The 19741-nt window shown below is 49.3% G+C and overlaps 1 protein-coding gene across 4 annotated transcripts in view; it reads left to right on the forward strand.

Annotated features, from left to right (window-relative positions):
- The first annotated feature begins 242 nt into the window (after positions 1-242).
- Positions 243-19741, forward strand: part of EVL (Enah/Vasp-like) — an 87165-nt gene continuing 67666 nt past the window's right edge. Inside the window, exon 1 of one of the 4 annotated variants that reach the window (XM_036253031.1) lies at positions 243-356. Coding sequence is in view for 2 of the 4 variants with exons in the window: in XM_036253015.1 (XP_036108908.1) it covers positions 17930-17940 (11 nt within the window). In the remaining 2 variants the exon portion in view is untranslated. Of the gene's footprint in view, positions 357-17682; positions 18498-19741 lie in introns of those variants that run through there. The other 3 variants (XM_036253023.1, XM_036253015.1, XM_036253045.1) reach the window with 3 other exon arrangements.

Genomic DNA, 19741 nt, shown 5'->3' on the forward strand with positions numbered 1-19741 from the left:
CCTGTGCTGGGGATGGCTTAGTCATGCAGGAGGCTGCATGGGGGGCAGAAGGTCTGTAGTCAGCTGTTTGAGAAGCACTGTCCACCCCATCCCCTGGGCAAGGGCAGGGCATTGGAGCACGAAGGCTCTGAGAAGTCTCGCGGGAGTTGGGGGGGCAGGGTGGGAATTGTCCCCTGAATTTCCCACATATGTTTGATGAAGGAACTTCTGTTGCTTAACATTAATTTGTAGTTTATGCTCAGGAAAATACTGCTGTAGTGGAAGGGATCTGAGCCTGAAGGGGGAGAAGAGAATCTGCAGGGCAAAGTACATAATGGAAGAAGAGAGGAGTGGAAGAGTTGAAGTCTCATTGGAGGGTAAGTTCAGGCTGCTGCTCATACTAGCTATGTAATTCGGAGCAAACTGTTTATTCCTTTGGTGTTTCACTTGCCTAATATGTAAAATCAGGTGTTGTGAGAAACAGTGTGATTATATAAAGAAAAATGCTTCACCCTGGCCAGTTTTGCTCAGTGGTTAGAGCGTTGGCCTGTGGTCCAGAGAGACCCAGGTTCGATTCCCGCTGAGGGCACGTACCTCAGTTGCGGTTTGTCCCCGGCCCTAGTTGGGTCGTGCAGGTGGCAACCACTCGATGTGTCCCTTTCACATCGATGTTTCTCTCTCTCTCTCCTTCCCACTCTATCTGAACAAAAAAATGGAAAAATGTCCTCGGGTGAGGATTAAAAAAAAAAAAAAATGCTTGGTAAACAGTAAACTGAAAGTTGTTTTTTATTTTATTTTATTTTTTCCATCACCATTTATCCCCTCTGTGCCCTCTTGCAGCCCCACCCCCGCCGAGAGTGGCTTGTGGCTCTTGGTGTCTGTCCTAGCACCTGCGGCTGTGCGAAGGCCAGTTAACAGTTGTCGGGAAGGCATGATGTCTGCGTCTCTCCGTTCTAGAACTACTGTATAGCAGCTGAACATACGTTTCTTGCAGTTTTATTGAGATATAATTGACAGCGAATTTTTTGAAAATGATACTTTGTTCCTTGCATTTCCCTTCTAAATTGTGTGTGTGCTAGTGTCTGTGCATTTGGAGTCCAGCGAAGTCACTGGGTTGGAAAGCAGGAACCGAGTCTCTCGTTCGCTGTGTGTGCCCTGTGCGGACTGCCGAAGCAGTTTGTTTTTCGGACATGTCCCTGGCAGCAAGAAATTTTTGGACAGTTCCACGATGGTAAATTTTATTCAACAGTGAATGTGTTGTGTGTTGTGGTTTGTTTTGTTGTTTTACACTGCTCACTCCCTCAGAAGTGCCTGCGTGTGCGTGTGTGTGTGTGTGTGTGTGTGTGTGTGTGTGTGTGTTGAAAGGACAGTCGAGCTCTTTCTCGGACTGCCAGGAGGAGAAACTGCGATTCTGCGCGCCACGCAGTGCTGACCGATAGGGACCTAGCGGCAGTGTACAAGGGCGTTCTTTACCCGCCTTGAATCGGTCCTTTGTTAGCACCTGGGCAGAGAAGGAGTCTGAGATCATTCCAGTAGTTAGACGTTGTACAAAGATCAAGAACCGTTTAACAAGAGAGAGGCAATCAAATAATGTTTCGGCACACCTATGTGTTGGCTCTGTTCGCATGCCTGTTCCTAGAAAGGTGCTGTGTTTTGCCCAGCAGCGCATCCCACAGTGGTCTGACCTGGTCACGTGGTTTGTGTAGACCTAACCCCTCAGCCCCTTCTTGGGGGTGGCACGTGAGCCCCACTCAGTCCTTTGGCTGTGGTATTGGTTTAGGGGCAGAGTTGTCTGCCAGGAGCCCTCCATTGGACTTGGGCCAGAGCTGTTAGGAAAGATGCCATTTTTTCCTGGGATCAAGAGCTATCAGGATCATGAAAGCCGCCAGTCATTGATAGCCTTCTAATGACAGTGCCAACAGATGGGGGCAGAGTTCAGTGAAGGCCAAGGAGCCGAATTCTCTGGCATTGTGAGCCTGTGCTCCAGACATCCAGCCCTGCTTAAGCTAGGCGTATCCACAAGCTGTGGTGGTTTTCACTATATGAAGTGATAAATTCCATTTTTTCCTATTAGAATCTGTCACTTACAACCTAAAGAATTCCAAATAATACAAAACTGCAGGAGACATAAAAAGCAGACTAAAACCTGTACCATTTTTTTCCACCGGAGGAGGTGACCATACTAGTCACCCTCAGAATCCGCAGACCACATTGCAGTGTTGTATTTCATCCAGGGTATAACAGAGCACTGTGGTCTGGGACACCGGTTTGGACCGAGTTGTGTCCCCCCCACATTCATGTATGGAAGCCCAAACTCCCAATGTGACCATGTTTGGATGTTGGGCCTTACGAGGTCATTAGGGATAAATGAGATGAGGGTGGGGCCAGTGTAGATGGTGTCCTTATAAGAACAGGCGGCGACACCAGGAGCTCAGAGAAAAGGACATGTGGGGACACAGTGAAAAGGTAAGCCAAGGGGAGAGGCTCAGGGAAACCATTCATACTGACACCTTGACCTTGGCCTTCCAGCCTCCCGAGCTGGGAGAAAGCAGATTTCTGTAGCTAAGCCACGCAATCTGGTATTCTGTTAGGGCGGCCCAAGCTGACAGATACAGACACGTTTACAAGAGAGGGCAGTGGGGGAAGGGGGCTCAGTCCGTGGAGGGCTTGCCATGTGCCTTTAGAAGAAGAGGCAGCATTAGAACGGAGCAAGCTTCCAGGCAGCTCCGGCTCCGAGCTCCAGGAGGCACTTTTTGGACACAGCATGTACTTTTCACTTTCCTGAAGCAGACACGTCAGGGTCCCTTGAGGCATTTCCAACGGGAAAGGGAAGTAATATTTACCGAACACCCTCTGTTATCTCTTATTCATTCAGAGCTAGACCTCAGGGATGCAGCCGGGATAGCTTCCGTCTAATTCAGCTATTAAGTGCCAAGAGCCCTATTTACAATACATTGTTTAATTAGCAACACACGCAGCAAGTTAGAAATGTACTCCCTTTTACAGATGGGAAACCTAGAAAGGGTCAAAACGGGGTCATGGCCCCCAGGGTTAGCAACAGAGCCGGGTCTGGACCTCAAGTCCACCGATTCCCGCTCTCTTGCCTCTGTCCCCTGGCCCTGGGGGGAGAGGAGGCTGGCACAGAAATCGGTCCTGGATGGGTGCCAGCAGATGGGGAGCTGCAGGTGGCCTGAGGTGCTGGAATCCCGCTCAGAGAGCCAGAGGCACCACATTGGCCATGCTCGATAGAATTAGGAGAAGAAATGAAATTAAAATCTAAAGAAGTTGTGGCAAGTGGAGAGAATTGTGAAGCACGGGCAGAGCAAACATGACAGATTCAGGCCAGCTGCTCTTGTCCTGTCATTCTGGGAAAGACTCCCAGTCTGTGCGTGCCGCGCCCTGCCATCGCAGACCGGAGCCACGCACCTGGACGGGCAGCGTGCTGGCCACCACCTCCTCCCCGGTGTGTCATGCCCAGGCCGTCTGGGTGGCAGGGCCCTTAGGCACAGACTGATGACTGTCTTACCGTGGACAGCAGGGCCTGGCCCCGTTTTCATTTCACTTGTCTCTTCGCACCCTTAAATGTTTTTTAATTTTCCCCAATAAAAATTATGCTTAGAATAAAAAGTTCAAAGAGAATAATGTTAGAACTTCACCAAGATCCTGAAACTCTCCAGAGGCCACAGCTCGGGTGGGAAGCCATATGAGATGGTCTCAGGTACAACCTAAGACCCTGTGTGCCCTGGGATTGTGTGTATGTGTGCACGTACGCATGTATGTGTGTTTGTCATGCTATAAAGAGAGAAAATGACTTTGTTTACCTACAAAGACTAGAAGGTTTGGGTTACCTATTGCCTCCGCCTGCCTTTGGGCTCTTGAGTCCACGCTGCCTCTCCCAAAGCAGGATTCCCTGAGAGCGGGCACCGTCTCCTCCAGTCGCTCCCCAGTGGGCCAGGCACTGACCCTGCAGGAAACAGTTCAGGAAAGAAAATCATCACTCACCGGGACGCCGGGCACACAGGAGACCCGAAGGAGGGAGGGTGGCAGCGAGGACAGGGCGCTTTTCCAAGTTAGACCACGGGGCAGAGCCCACAGAGGTCCCTCATGGAACTACCCCATAATCTCAGCTTTTCTACTTTTCCACTGTTGGTTAGGATGAAGTTCAGTCATTTTCTAATTTTAAAAATCCTTGTCAGGCTTCTGAAAATGGAACTTTAAATAAAATGAATGACTTGGGCACACAGTGTGGGTAAAAGAATTCGGTTTACTGATTCAATGAACACGCAGTAAAGTTCTAGATACAGGACAGTGGTTCGGTCCACCCCCCAGACTGAGGGGGTGTAAGTAGTTTCCTGGCCGGGACTCGGTCAGTGTCTCAGCCTGCTCTGTCTTCTCTGGCCTGGGTGTCCAGGCGGTGGCCTTGCCTGTTCTCACTGGTCCCTGCCCCTCTGCGTGCGTGCCCCTGGCCCAGAGCCGACCCGGCCAGTGGCTCGGTGCTCGGGGGCTGTGCTGCTGGCGTTTGCTCCCTTCCACATGATCTTACCGCTCCTGTGTGGGTCTGCTCGCTCTCCCTCCCTGCTCCTGTGGCCCATGGTTGGTGCCACCTCTCCCTCCGGGCTGGCCGGCGTCCTGTCTGACCTGCATCAGGCCACTGCGCCGCCTCTGTGGGTGGGCACTGTCTCTTCCTCACTGGTCCCCATGTGTTGACTTGCTCACCTGGACAAAACCAAACCTGACTCTGCACAGTGACCACATTTCACTCCCCAGGAAGTTACCTTTGTGTGACCTTCCTGCCCTTTGCTTTTACCATTCCCCACCTGACTGGAGGGTTCCAGTCCATCAGACACCCTCCCTGGACCATTAGACACCAAGTGGACAGCTTACTCCGCGGTGCTTCTCTGTGTAAATTTTTGTGACCTTCACTACCTCAGTTTGATCCATGAACTAACACACCATGAATTTATGGTGCTATTATTTCGTTAATAATATATGAACATATAATGTGCAGTCACATGTCTAAAAGTAGTGGCATTGTCATTGAATTCACATGATTATCGTTGATGGTAAAGGTCCCCCCTTCCACTGTTCCCTTTAACTCCAAACCCAGAAAAGCTATCAGTATTAAAGGAGGAAGTGATATTCGGTGGAGTAGAGAAGATACTTTGAAAGGATGTTGACCTTTTTTTCAGAACTCCCAGCTGTCAGGTTATACTCTGCCAAGCAGTACATGTGGGACTGGTCCTTCACCCAAGGTTCTCATGTCCCTCATCCAGAGTAGTTGGGATAATTAAATGACACAGTGTGTATCTTTGTAAACTGCAAAGTGCAATGCAGACATAAAGAAAAGGCAGAGGGATGGGCAGAGTATGCTGTGGCACAAAGACCTGGGTGCCAGGGGGCTGCCACTGATAGTTGGGTGACCCGAGCTGCTCTGCAAACTCCAGTTCTCTCATGTTTACAATGGAATTTATGATGATCGATGTGAAGAACCCAGAACACAGTAGGGGCACAGTAAATGCCTTTAAAAAGAGATAATTATTAGGAGTATATCCTGGATGTGACATTCTAACTGGGTATTGCCAAATGGATTTCACCATGGGCTTAGACTCCTATAAACAAATGTCTGTCTGTCTTAGTGTGTCTTCCCAGGTATTTTTGTTGAACTGTTTTTAATTCGTGTGCCCCTAATAACACATGACTTAGAAAATCTGAAATCTTTGCTTTTGATTTCCTTTTTTTTATTGATGTGTAATTGGCATACCATGTTATATTAGTTTCATGTGTACAACTAGTGATTCGACATTTGTATGCATTGGGAACAGAGCCCATCTGCAATATTATTGGCTGTATTCCCACGCTGTGCATTACATCCCTGTGACTTATTTTATAATTGGAAGTGTCTCAGTGGATGGAGCCACTTATTTTATAATTGGATGTGGCTCAGTGGATGGAGTGTCGTCCCATGGACTGAGAGGTCCCGGTTCAATTCTAGGTCAGGGCACATACCCAAGATGCAGGCTCGATCCCCAGTAGGGAGCGTGCAGGAGGCAGCTGATCAATGTTTCTCTCTCACATCCATGTTTCTATCTCTCCCTCTCTTCCTTTCTCTCTAAAAAAATCAATAAAAACATAAAAAAAGATAAAAGTAATTTTAATAATGTATGTATTTAAACTACTATATCTAAAAGATTATAATTTCTACTTGTAATCAGTGTGAAAATTATGAATGAGCTGCATTCAGTGGCTTTCTTGTATTAGGTCTTTGGGGCCTGGTGTGGCTTTTACACTGCCATCACTTCTCCATCCAGACTGGCCACATCTCAGCTGCTTCTCGTCACAGTGGCTTGAGGCTGTGGTGCTGGACATGCAGCTCCAGGGTCCCCATGAACTGAGACTAGAAAGCGACTCAGACGGAGACCTCTATTGCGTCGTCGAATTTAGCAAGTGGAACTTCAAAGTGCTGAGCCAAATTGAATTCCCAGACGCATGCGACATTTCCTGCTCTATTCAGTGTACGTGGATGTCGGAAGCTCCCAAAGACTCTGGGAAGTGCCCCTAGCTCCTCTGTTACTGACCAGTGGAGGTGCCGCCTCTTTTAGCCCCTCACCTGTGGGCTCAGTGATCCCTGAGCAGGGGAACATGCTGTGATGGGGCTTCAGTAGTGAACCCTGGGCACAGGGCAGTTCATATGCTTTTTGGGGAGGGACAGTCTCTTTTTGGAGCTGAACAGCACCTTTGAAAAAGTGCAACATGCGTAAACCACAAGGTTGCAGGCCATTTCAGGGGCTGTGTGGAAGCCCATCAGCCCCGCAGGTGTAGACCGGGAGGGGATGGTGCGTGCCCATTCACAGGGACAAGGCCTGGCAGCCTCACCACCTGCCTGAATGTGGGAAGGACTGGGAAAGAATAGACTCGAAAGTAGTACCAGCAGTTGCCTCTGGAGGGAGCTGAGAAAGAAGGGAGAGATTTCACTCTATATCTTTATGAATATTTTAGTTTTTCACAACATGCAACATTTCCTAAGCATAGAAGTTTTGCTTAAATGCACACGCACACACACAGCAACAATGACAACAGCCCAGAAAGCTTCAGCCAAAGGCTGTGAGGAAATAAACGTGAGCACTTTCAGTCTGACAGGCACTGGAGAAGACAGGGAGAAAACACGGGGGCCCCCTGTCTGAGAGCCCAGTGCGGACAGACGCAGACAGGCCGTGTGGTTACTGTGTGATCCGAGCAAACCTGGGGTGGGTGTGGGTATCGAATGCGTGGGCCAACTGGGTGAGTCACGAAAGCTTCCTGGAGCCCTGGCTAGTTTGGCTCAGCGGTTAGAGTGTTGGCCCGTGGACTGAAGGGTCTCAGGTTTGATTCCCAATCAAGGGCACATACCTGGGTTGTAGGTTTGATCCCCGGCCCCGGTCCTGGTTGTGCGGGTAGGCAAACCAGTCCATATGTCTCTTTCCCATCGATGTCTCTCTCTCTCCCTCCCTTCCTTCCACTCCATCTAAAAAAAAATCAGTGGAAAAATATCCTCGGGTGAGGATTAACAAAAACAAACAAACAAGAGGCTTCCTGGAGAGAGAGCCTGAATGAGCCCCCTCCCGGCGTGGGAGGTACTGAGGCAGGCGGCCTTCCTTCCCAGCCGGTGGACAGTGAGAGGCAGGACGGGCTGTGCTGGTGATGAGCTTCTCAGCGTTGTCACATTCCCACGGGAGACGGGTCTCCTTCAGAGAGTTTTATGTGGGTAATGACATCGTCAGGTTTGCATTTCGTCTTGGTGACTCTTGGAACTGACGATGTGGAAGACGGGTCTGAAGGGGCTGTAACTGGAGGCCAGGAGGCCAGGTAGGAAGCTGTGGAATTAGCCCAGGCAAGAATTGCTAAAGTTTGATCTGGGTTATCACTGCTTGGATGTAGACAGGGAGGAATAGAAGAGAAATTTCCAGATCGCCTGCCAAATAAGTTGCGGTGCATTAATTAGAGTAGAAACTACTGAAGGAAAGGCCGGGAACAGAGACGATTAGAGAGTAACTGATCTCAGCCTGCATAGTGCTGTCGTAGGGTGGGGAGCCTCCCCAGAGCTGCCGGGGGGATGGGGGGGCTGAAGCAGCCTGTGGCTCTGGGTGGGGAAGGACAGGGAGGGGCCGGGAGAAGGGAGACCATCTCAGTGTGGTCAGCCAAGAGGCAGGAGCCAGCAGGACGAGGCGTGGGGATCGCCCAGGTGTCTGTCCTCTATGTGTAGGGACACTGAAGCCCAGGGAGGAAACCCACTTGCCCAGGGCTCCTGGAGGGCTAACTGGAGAGGCAGGACCGCCAGCCGAGCCTCGGGCCTCCTGGGCCAGGGCTCTTTTCTCTGCCGCAAAACGTGCGTCTCCCAGGCTTACGGTTTTATGGGAGTTATGAATAATAAAATGGCAATAAATACCTATCTATCCATTTTTTTAAATAAGGTTTTATGGAAAGTGCTAGTGCGTGGATTACCCTGGCATTCTTCACGTTTGCAGGGCAAAAGTTTTCATTGACAGTCGCTATCCCAAATGCCGTGCCAGGAGAGGGTGTTCCAGGTCCACTGTCTCCACGTCAGTCCCACGGCAGAATGAGGCCAGGCACCTCGTCTCACAGTGACGAGATGGGCCCCGCAGAGAGGTGACGAGATTTGCCTGGAGTCCCGCTGCTACGAAAGCACAGGGGGACTTGTCTAGGTTCCAAGGTCAGGCCATGCCACTGTAGTGTCTTGTGCTTCCCTGTCTCAACCTTCCTCCGTCCAGTAGCCCTCCATTCACACACCGACAGCCCAAGCGGGCCCAGGCCTGCAGAGGTGATGACAACACCGTCCCTGCCTGGCGTGCTCAGGCTGGTGGTCGAGCAGTCCCTGAAACAGATCCCCAAAAGACGCCTCTTTCGGCTGTGTGTGGGGGCCCAAGGAAGGGAAGGAGGCGCACCTTCCATATTCCCCGTGCAGGGCTCACAGGTATGTCTCTCTGAATTTTTTTTCTCTATTGATTTTAGAGAGAGAGGAAGGGAGAGGGAGAGAGAGAGAGAAACATCGATGAGAAAGAAACATCGATTGGCCGCCTCCTGCACACACCCCACTGGGGATTGGGTCCACAACCTGGGCATGTGCCCTGACCGGGAATCCAACCAGTGACCTCTTGGTGCCTGGGTCCACGCTTAACCACTGAGCCACAGTGGCCGGGCCGTCTCTCTGAATCTTGATTAAGGACACGCAAAGTGAACGCAAAGTGAAAAAAGCAGCCTGAGGTTGAGTGGGGAATGGAGGTTGGGTATTACTAGCATGAGCTAGAATGCTCTGTGAAGAGCTGGAGTGTATGAACTCCTTGCGGGTCTGGCAAGTGGAGCAGCTGAATCTGGTCACTGTCTGGTAGGTCCCTTCAAGGCCAGCGACTTTGAGAAGCTTCTCCTGAAGTGTTAGCTGGGTGGACATCCGGAGGAGGCACAGCTCAGCAGACTTCCAGCCTGTCGTTCACAGACTCCGGGCCGCGATGGTGGGAGTCGTTAACAGTCACGAACTCTGTCGTTAGCTGGATCCGGACCGGTGGAATTGAAGTGAAGTGCAGTGGAAGGGGAACAGGGTCCCCCAGTCCAGAGATACTGTCAGGTGACAGCAGCCACATGGGGATGCACAGCCCGCTGTGTGGGATGTCATCCTGCCTCTGCTGGAAAGAACTCATGGCACGCAGGCAGTGTCCTCGGCACGGCTTTGGCTGGGCTTTGCCACGGGAAGGGCGACTCGCAAATGCTGCTCTACTTTGTGGCAGTGCCTTGCAGTGTGGTTTTCCAGAGCCCTTTTCTTGACACACTGGTGAGTTGCCGTTCCTGAGTTGGATCCACTGGTAGAGACGGGTGAAGAAGCTGGCATCAGCCCCAGTGGCCCTTCATGTCGTTAATAAAGCCACGTGTTTGCCCTGGCTGGTTTGGCTCAGCGGTTAGAGCGTCGGTCTGCGGTCCAGAGAGATCCGGGTTCGGTTCCTGCTAACGGCACGTACCTCGGTTGCAGTTTGTCCCCGGCCCTGGTTGGTCGTGCGGGTGGCAGCCACTTGATGTGTCCCTTTCACATCGATGTTTTTCTCTCTGTCTCTCTCTCCCTCCCTCCCACTCTATCTGAACAAAAAATGGAAAAATGTCCTTGGGTGAGGATAAAAAAATTAAAATTAAAAAATTAAAAAATAAAGCCACATGCTGCACTGTACGCCTCGCGGACAGGCTGCTCCGACAAGCGGGACGGTCTTCCTTTCAACAGTCTTTCCCAGTCACTTTGGAATTTAATCTTCATTAGCAGAGTAAAAATGAGGAAAGCGAGATTCAGACTAGGGGCGGGGAGTGCTCCGGTGGCCTGCCAGAGAGACTGTTGTCCCCGCCCCTGTCCCCCACCGTGCGACCCTGCATGGGCTGCAGGGAGCCCGGGAGCAGGTGCCTGGCGTAGGGCTGGTGGGAGGGCCCGACTGCCTGAAGAGGTGTTCCCACGGGGTCCTGCCTCTGCGGCGCTCGGGACCTCAGTCAGCTGTCCTCTTCTAGGTGTCAGAAGGTAAGGCTGTTTGTCTTCGCCTCCCGCACCTCGCTGGCGTCGCTGTGGTGGTGACCAGTGCAAGCCTCTCTGCGGGTCACCAACCAGTGTTGCGGGGGCGCATCTCGGTCAGCGCGCCGCCACCTCCCCGTGGTCTGTCTCCCTCCCGCCTTCCCTCGCTCGCCGCTCCACTCTCTGGTCCAGAGGAGCTTCTCCGCATCGGTCAGGCTGCTCCCAGCCCACCTCCCTCATGCTCTCCGCTTCTGCTGTCTGCCCAGGTGTAGACTCGTGGGACATGACCTGACACCTGGCTGAGGAGCCAGGTACAGGAGCCCTCTGCGGGCCCCAGGCCTGTGGGAACTTGCTGTGGCCTTTGGACCAGTCCCTCCCCCCAGGACCTCCGTCTCCTTTACAGCGGGCGTTCTCGACCTCGGTGCAGTTGACATTTGTGGTGAGAGCATCTCTGGTCTTACCCACTGGGGCAGTGACAACCCCTCCATCGGGAGCTAATGTATGATACAATGGGGTAATAGTGAAGTTAGCACCCACTCTGCGGATTGTTTTGAGTATGAATTAAAATAAGAAGAGAGGTATTTTCTAAAATCTGGTACATTCCTCCTCTTGCCTCAGCACTCTGTTCACAGCCCATCTTCACAGCTGCCCTTTCTCACTGCCCACACGGTGGGACCCCTCCGTGCTCACGGCACCCCGCGCCTTCCGTCCTCGGACTCGCCGCACCGTGTCAGACCTGGTCGTCTGCTTCAGTGCAGGGTCTGTGTTGTATCATCCTTGCACCCATGGTGTTTAGCATGGTGCATATCTTTTAACAGGTGCCCAGCACATGTTTGTCACATGAATAAATCCTCACATAGGTGCGTAGCTTTTCACTTTGCAAAGCCTTTTCCACCCACCACCTCCTTTGATCCTCACCCGAACTCTGTCAGCTAGAAAGGACTGGCGTTATGTCTGCCCTTTGTAGATGAGCACACATTAGAAAAAAAGAGGTGGGACTATAAACTGCGGTCCTGACTTCCTTCTGTAGTACCCCACCCCCTCACTCCCCACCCCGCCACCTCCTGTCACCAGAGGACTTTGGGAGGTTGGGCATGGGGTGGGGGACCAGCAATACACTGAAGTGTGACTATTTTTCTGCTTTGTGCTGCCCTGGGTATATTAATAAGACTCAATCAGTCAGTGGTGTGTGCTCTCCAACCTGTCTGTGTTTGTGGTTCATCGGAGGGATGAATTATGGAATGAATCAGTGAATTCCTGGAATGCTCTGAGGCCAGTGTGGGCACTGGTGCACTTAACTAGTCTTGACAACTTTTCCTCCAGCCATATCCTGAATCTCGTGAAAGCTAGGTTTACTTCCAGCCTAATTAGAGCAGTAGGTCACCCCAAAACAGCTCAGAGCAGAAATAAAATCTTCAGAAGAGATTGGTCTGATTTGACATGATTTTTTCCCCATATTGTCATTGAAAAAAAAAAAGGTGTTAAAATTTCAAATTGTAGGCTGCCTGTGTCTTGAAAGGCCTCTGAGACGGTGAGCATGCAAGACGGAAAACCCAAAGAGTCGGGAGACCCAGGGGACAGAGCGCATAAGAAGGAGGCTTTGGGTTGTTTGTTCCTCAGCAAACACAGTGAAACAGAGGACTGGACCAAGCTTCAGGAGGCTTGGTTTCCAAATTCAGTTTTGCAGCCATTATTTTGAGATCTTGGGCAGTTTCTTTCACATGACCTCAGTCTCTTCATGAGGCCATTAACCCAAAGATAGAGCCAAGTCATTTGTACAAAATACACGGAGCACCTCAATATACGAAGGATTCCGACACACACAAAATATTAAGTTCTTGCTGTTTCAAGCATTGAACAGGCAGCACAGGACTCTGACCCCTGAGTAAAGAAATGCACAGGATAAGCCCCGCAGTGGCTCTGGCTTTCTGACCACTCAACTGGTATAGCTCCAGCTAAAAGCTAATCTTAATTAGCTCAAGAGGCAGATACTGAAGTAGCTGGACATTGCGGGGCAAGGAAATAGAGAAGAGGAGGCTTCACGGTAGGGGCAAGGATAGCAGTTTGTGTAGGGATTCCTTTGGGTTGTTGGCCGAGGGCCGGCCACCCATGTGTAGAATGAGACTGTCCCTGAGGCTTAGCACAGATTGCCCAGTGTAGGGCTAGCAGCTCAGTGGTGATGCTTGAGGTCATGCACTGCTAGGAGATGTTGTAGATCCCAGGCAACCTGAATGAAGAGACCCACTGACCACCTCAGTTACCCCAGAACAGCCACACCTTAGCAGTAAGGACTGCGCCTTTGGTTAAGGGTCACACCGTAGGCTAAGTTCAAAATGGAAATAGAACTTAAGAAAGAATTAGTCCAAGCTCCACAGCATCTAAAGGACCTGCCAGTGATTTACCTGCCTGCCAGGACAATTTAAAGGAAAACAATAGAACCCAGACTCTTCTGCAATGTATAATAACAATGTCTAACATATATTCTTAAATTAGTGGACAGTAAAGAGTCACAAGATATGACCTATGCTTAAGTGAAAAGAGCAATTAGTGGACCCTGAGGTGACTTTGAAGTTGAAATTAGCAGGCAAGCACTTCAAAGTTGCTATTATAAATATGTTCAAAGACCAAAAGGAAAAGGTGGATAAAATGAGCAAATAGATGGAGAATCTCAACAGAGAAATGGAAATTATAAAAAAATTTACCAAATGGAAATTCTGCTATTAGAAATGAAATTTTAAAATTTACTGGATAAGATTAAAAGTGGATCAGAGACTGTATTAAAAAAGGGTTATTAAACTTGGAGACTTAACAATAGAAATTGTCTAATCTGAAAACCAAGGAATAATATTGAAAAAGATAACAACACTTTGGTGACTTGTGGGTAATACCAAGAGGTCTTCATATATGTAATTGGAGTCCCAGAGGGAAAGGAGAAGGAGAGAGGGCAGAAAAATCATTTTTGGAGAAATAATTACCAAAAATTCCCTAAATTTGGTGAAAAGCTTAACTGATATATCCAAGCATCTGAATAAACAGCAGGATAAGTATAAAGAAAACCACACTAAGCCCATCAGAGTCACACTGTTGGAACCCAAAGAAAAAGAGAAAATATTAAAAGTTACCAGAGGAGCCCTGGCTAGTTTGGCTCAGCGGTTAGAGCGTCGGCCTGCAGACCAGAGAGTCCCAGGTTCAGTTCCCACTAAGGACACAAACCTCAGTTGCAGTTTGTCCCCACCCCAGTTGGGGTCATGTGGGTGACAGCCACTTATTGTGTCTCTCTCACATCGATGTTTCTCTCTCTCTTCCCCCCTCTCCCTCCTGCTCTATCTGAAGGTAAATGCAAAAAAATGTCCTCAGGTGAGGATAAAAAATAAATAAATAAATAAATGCATAAGTAAATATAAGTTACCAGAAGAAAAATGATACATTATATACAGAGGATGACAACATGAATGATGTCTGACTTCTCATCAGAAACCATGGATGCCAAAAGACAGTAGAACATTTTTTTTATATTTTCACCTGAGGTTGCTTTTTCATTTACCTTCAGATAGAGGGGGGGGGAGAGAGAGAAACATGAATGTGAGAGAAACACATCGATTGGCTGCCTCCTGCATGACCCTGACCAGAACCAGGTACCGAACTGCAACCGAGGTACATGCTCTTGACCAAAATCGAACCCGCAACTCTTCGGTCCTCAGGCCGATACTGTAACCACTGAGCAAAACTGACCAAGGCTAAAATGGAATTCTTAGAAGAATGTAAGAAAGGCGGAAGAGGGAAACAAAAAAACAAATGAGACAAATAGAATGGTAGACCTATAGCCGGCCATATCAATCAATTAAATGTAAATGGATTCAATGATCCGGTTAGAAGATAGAGATTATCAGACTGTATGAAAATGCAGGACTCTATCATATACTATCTATAAGAGACACTCTTTAAATACAAAGACACAGGCAAGTTGAGGATATAAGGATGTGTAGTAGACAGAGTAATGCTACCACCCCACCCTGATCCCCAGAACCTATGAATATGTTGCCTTACATGGCAAAAGGGACTTTGCAGATGTGATTAAAGTTATGGTCTTTGAGATGGGACAGTCATCGTGTGTTATCCCTTGGGCCCAGTCTAATTACACAGGTCCTTAAAAGTGGAGCATCTAGGCAATCTTTTTTTTTTTTTTAATAATTTTTCTTTTAAAAATACTTTTTTTCTTTATTGATGTGAGAGAGAGGAAGGGAGAGGGAGAGAGATAGAAATACTGATGAGAGAGAACATCGATTGCCTGCCTCTTGCATCGGGCCCACAGCCTGGGCATGTGCCCTGACCGGGAATCGAACTGGCGACCTCTTGGTGCAAGGGACGATGCTCAACCACTGAGCCACACCGGCTGGGTGCCAATCTTTTTTTAAAAAGTGGAGAATCTGAAAAAGGGAAGAAAATGGTAACGCTATGAAATGATTGATATGTTAATTAGCTTGATTGTGGTGATTATTTTCAATGTATACATATATCAAAACATCAAGTCATACACTTTAAATATACAGGGGTTTTTTTTTGACAATTACACCTCAAAAAAGATGAAAAAATTAAAATGTGACCATAAAAAGAGACAAGAGTGGAGAACCTTCTCTGGCCGTGGGCTGAAATAGATGTTAGGACAGAATAGAAGTCATAGTGATGCCACACTGTGGCTTCGAAGATGGAGGAGGGGCCTCGAGCCAGGGGACACAGGGGCCTCTAGAAGCTGGAGACGGCAAGGAAGTGACTCTCTGGATCATCCGGAAGGAAACAGCGCCTCCAGCTCCTGCAGTCTGTTTCAGACTTCTGACCTGCTCTTCTCTGACAACACTGAGATCCTCTGTTTGTGTAACTTATTACAGCAGCGATAGAAAACCAATCAGGATGGGAAAAGATGTGCCAGGCAAATAGCATTAAGAAGCTCAAATGGCTACATTAATGTCAGATAAAGTCAACTTAAAGACAGAGTGCTACCAGTGATAGAGAGAATTTCCTACTGAGGAAGGGGTCAGCACATCAGGAAGATAACGCGTCGTAAAACAACATGGACCTAATGAGCGTCAGAACGCATGACATGAAAATGGACAGAATTAAAGAGACTGAGGCAAATCCACAATCACATTTGGAGATCTTCTTAAACCGTCCTCTCAGTGGTTGTTGGAACAATTATACAAAAACAAACAAATCAACACAACAAACCAGTAGACGCAGCAGGTCTGAATGGCCTTGCTGGACCTAGCCGATGTGTTCTAGAATGCTGCCCCTTATTCCACAGTACACGTTCTTTCCTTGTGCACACAGTATGTTCACCAAGGTAGACCACGTGCTAGGCCATGAAACAAGTCTCCATAAATGGTAAAGGGCTGAAATCATACCAGGGAAAACAATACAAGAAGTTATACTAAGTATATCCTTTGATCACAGTAGAATTAAATTGAAAACAGCCCTGGTCTGTTTTCTCAGTGGTTAGAGCATTGGCACTCCAACTGAAGGATTTGATACCGGTCAAGGACACGTACCTGGGTTGCAGGTTTAATCCCTGGCCTCAGTCAGAGTCATGCAGGAGGGAACCAGTCGATGTGTCTCTCTCATATCCATGTTTTTCTCCCTCCCTCTCTCCCTTTTCTTCCACTTTCTCTTTTAAAAAAAAAAATCAATTGAAAAATATCCTCGGGTGAGGAATAAAAAAAATTAATAAGTGTAACAGATGTAGAAAAACACCAAATATTTAGGTAGGAATTAAAATCTAAAGTTCATGGATAAAAGAAAAAATCACAAGGAAAAATAGAAAATATTTTGAACTGAAAGAAAATGAACGTCAGAGTATGTCAGAGTTCGTGTCCGCACCGAGTACAGTGCTGAAGAGGAGGGGTGTCTGCAGAAGCCTCTCAGGGGACCTTCTCAGCATTCAGAGTGCTCTCAGCTCGCCAGTGAGGGCCGGCCCTTCTTTGTACCGTACTCTGTACAGCTGATCTTTACTCTATCAGTAACAACATTGTGATGCTTCTATTTGCCAACACGTCAGTCTCTTCCTTTCTAAACTGGAGGAGCTGTTCTCGGACAAGTGCTGCGTTCTTTTCAGTGTTCCGTGTCTAGTGCCCAGCACAACGCGTGAGACTGGGCTCTTAGGAAATGTTGAAGGAAAGATTGAGGATGAATGGACCTTACCTTCGTGAGGACCCTGTGAAACCCCATCTCACACTTGAGGAAGCTGAAGCCCCAGGTTCACGCGCTAAACGAGGGACAGCACCAGGTGTCCAGTATTCCCCAAACCTGTTCCTTTCAGGCCCTACGTTGCCGACTGAAATAGCACCATTAGAGAGAAGCATCTTCCCCAAAAAAGTGCAAGATGTTTTAGCAGAGTAAACTATTAAATAAAATATTAAAACATCATCACTTAGGTCCGGCCTGTGTGGCTCAGTGGTTGAACATCGACCCATGCACCAAGAGATCGCCGGTGTGATTCCCGGTCAGGACACTTGCCCATGTTGTGGGCCCGACCCCCAGTGGGGGGCATGCAGGAGGAGGCCAGTCAGTGTTCTCTCTCATCAATGTTTCTATCTCTCCCTCTAAAATAAATAAAGAAAAAAAAATTAAAAATAAACATCACGCCCTGGCCAGTTTGGCTCAGCGGTTAGAGCGTCGGCCTGCGGTCCGGAGAGACCCGGGTTCAGTTCCCGCTAAGGGCACGTACTTCGGTTGCAGTTTGTCCCCGGCCCTGGTTGGTTGTGCAGGTGGCAGCCACTCGATGTGTCCCTTCACGTCGATGTTTCTCTCTCTCTCTCCCTTCCTCTCTCTCATCCCACTCTATCTGTACAAAAAATGGAAAAAAAATAAAAAAAATAAACATCACTTAGTCTTCTTCTCTGAAAGATGAGCAAGGATGCTTCTGAGGTCTTGGCACTTTCATCAGGCCTTTAGGAAGCCGCACGCGCTGCCCTGCCCCCTCCTGCCACAGATGGGAAGCACAGGCCTGGACCTGTCCTGGGCTCTTAGGCTGTGCACTTAATGGGGAGGCAGCACCACAGCCTGGCCCCACCTCACCCCTGCCTCTGCCCTCGCCCTCCCTCTCACAGGAAGTGCTCGGAGGCCTGAGGTTGCAGCCTTGTTGGGGGGATGGGGTTCAGTCCCACAGTGGCTCTTCGCTACCCACACTGGTGGGGCTCTGCCCTGGGAGCCTCTTGTTTCTCCATTTTCTACCTAGCTTTCAGTTTCCAACTGGGGTTTGTTTCCCCTTTGTCTCTGGTTTGGCTTCCGTTTCCTGTTTGGTTTTAAGTAGAGTCTGAAAACCAAGTTGCTGCCTCCTGAGGGTCTGTGGTTCGCTGATCAGCGTAACCTGCTGGGAGTACAGGACTCTTCTCTTCAGGTTCCCTGTGCTGAAGCCTTCCAGTCATGGCCATGGTGTGAGTACTGGGACCAAAACGGGGACAGAGGGAGGTCAACAGGAATCCAAGAATCACAATGGTGTAGAGCTGAAGGGGCTGTAGAAATCATCCCCAATCCCACTGTGCAGTGGGGAGATCATGGACCAGAGCAGAGGGCAAAGGACTTGCCCAAGGTCACACAACAAGATACTGACAGCCTGCTCCGTCTACTGGTCTGTCCCTTTCGCGGCCCATGCCTCTTGATGCCTGTGATCTCGAGTGGCTTCTGATCTAAGGGGTTTCTGATCTAAGGAGGCTGTGGTTTGGCTCAGGTGCTGTGGAAGAGTCCTGGCTGTTCTCTCTGGAACGGCCTGGAAATGTTCGGGTTGTGGTCTCTGAACGCTGAGCAGAGAGGGAAGCACTGAGGTTCCCTTTAAGATGGAAACTCCATGGACTGTGAGAACAGAACCCTGACCTCAGCTTAGAGAACTGGACTGACGGGGCCATCGGTCACTGGGGCTGTTGCTGTCCAGCACGTATGTAAGCAGCAGCGGGTCAGTGTCCTGCACACCTGGCTGTGCGCTGTCTTTCTGAAGGTAAGGCTACACTTGACGTACTGTCCTGGCCTATAGCTCCATGAAAGGTGGTAGGTGATAGCAGTTTTACCTTCTGGGGTTTGGGGCACTTACTTGATTAACTCATTACAGCTCTTTATCTTAGCATAAAATTATAATCCTTCCTCTTACAAAGTACTTCACAGTGTCCAAAGTGGTTTTGAGCCAACTTACTTTCTTTTTTTTTTTTGAGAGAGAGAAACACAGATTTGTTGTTCCACTTATGTATGCATTCATTGATTGATTCTTGTATGTGTCCTGACCGGGAATCAAACCTGCAACCTTGGTTTATCAGGACGACTCTCTAACCAACCAAGCTACCCGGCCAGGGCCATTTTCTAACTGACTCTTTTCACCCTGCTGAGCAGACGAGGAAGGCGGTAGCGCTCTGGTGGGTGGTGAGGGAGCCGGTCTGTGCTCTGCCACGGTCACATGGCGGGTGAGGCAGGGCGGGAGCTGGAACCAGCCAGAACGACCTGGCAGGGTTTTCCCCGGCCGCGCACGGGCTGGCGGGAGGCAGCTCGGTGTTTCCAGGTCTGTTTAATCCTCGAGCTCTGAGGTTTCTGTCCTGCAAGGACCGTGGAGAAGGTCTGCACAGATCGTCTGGGTCAGTGTGCTTTGGGGTCTTACCCGCCACTTCAACCAGATCAGCTCTCTTGTCTTCTTTACGTGTCCCTCAATATTTCTGTGACGGAATAACGTTGCCTTTTCCTTGGTGATGAATTTGAAGTCTGATAGCTACCCGGCTAGTCCAGCTGTGGGGTACACAGATCGGGAGGTCGAGGCCGGAGTCGGGGCAGGACGGGTCCTCAGAGGTCACGTTGTCCAGTTTGTTTCCCAGGGACATGTAGCCAAATCACTGGGAGAGCTTTTTGGGACTCCTCTGTCTTCTGTTCCAGAGAGTCCTGTGTGCCTTCAGGTGAGAAGCGTTAGCACAACGGGGCTCAATTATTCATGCCAGCTTCTGGGTTCCTCGGGTGTCCTGGGCACACGTGGTGGGGAACTGGTCTCATCAGTGGCTTCACGTAGGTAACTGAACCCATGAAAGAGAACAATAACAGCAGCTACCCTCATTGAGCGTTACATGCCAGGCATTATGCTGCTTATATTGCATGCGTTGTATTTAACCCTCATCTCTGATGTTGTGTTGTTCTCATTTTATAGACAAGAAAACCATGGTCAACAAAGGTAGGTTCCTCGTCCCAGGTCCCAATGGTGTCACTGAC

Source organism: Molossus molossus, unplaced genomic scaffold (genome assembly GCF_014108415.1).
Source record: "Molossus molossus isolate mMolMol1 unplaced genomic scaffold, mMolMol1.p scaffold_m16_p_1, whole genome shotgun sequence".
NCBI lineage: Eukaryota > Metazoa > Chordata > Mammalia > Chiroptera > Molossidae > Molossus > Molossus molossus.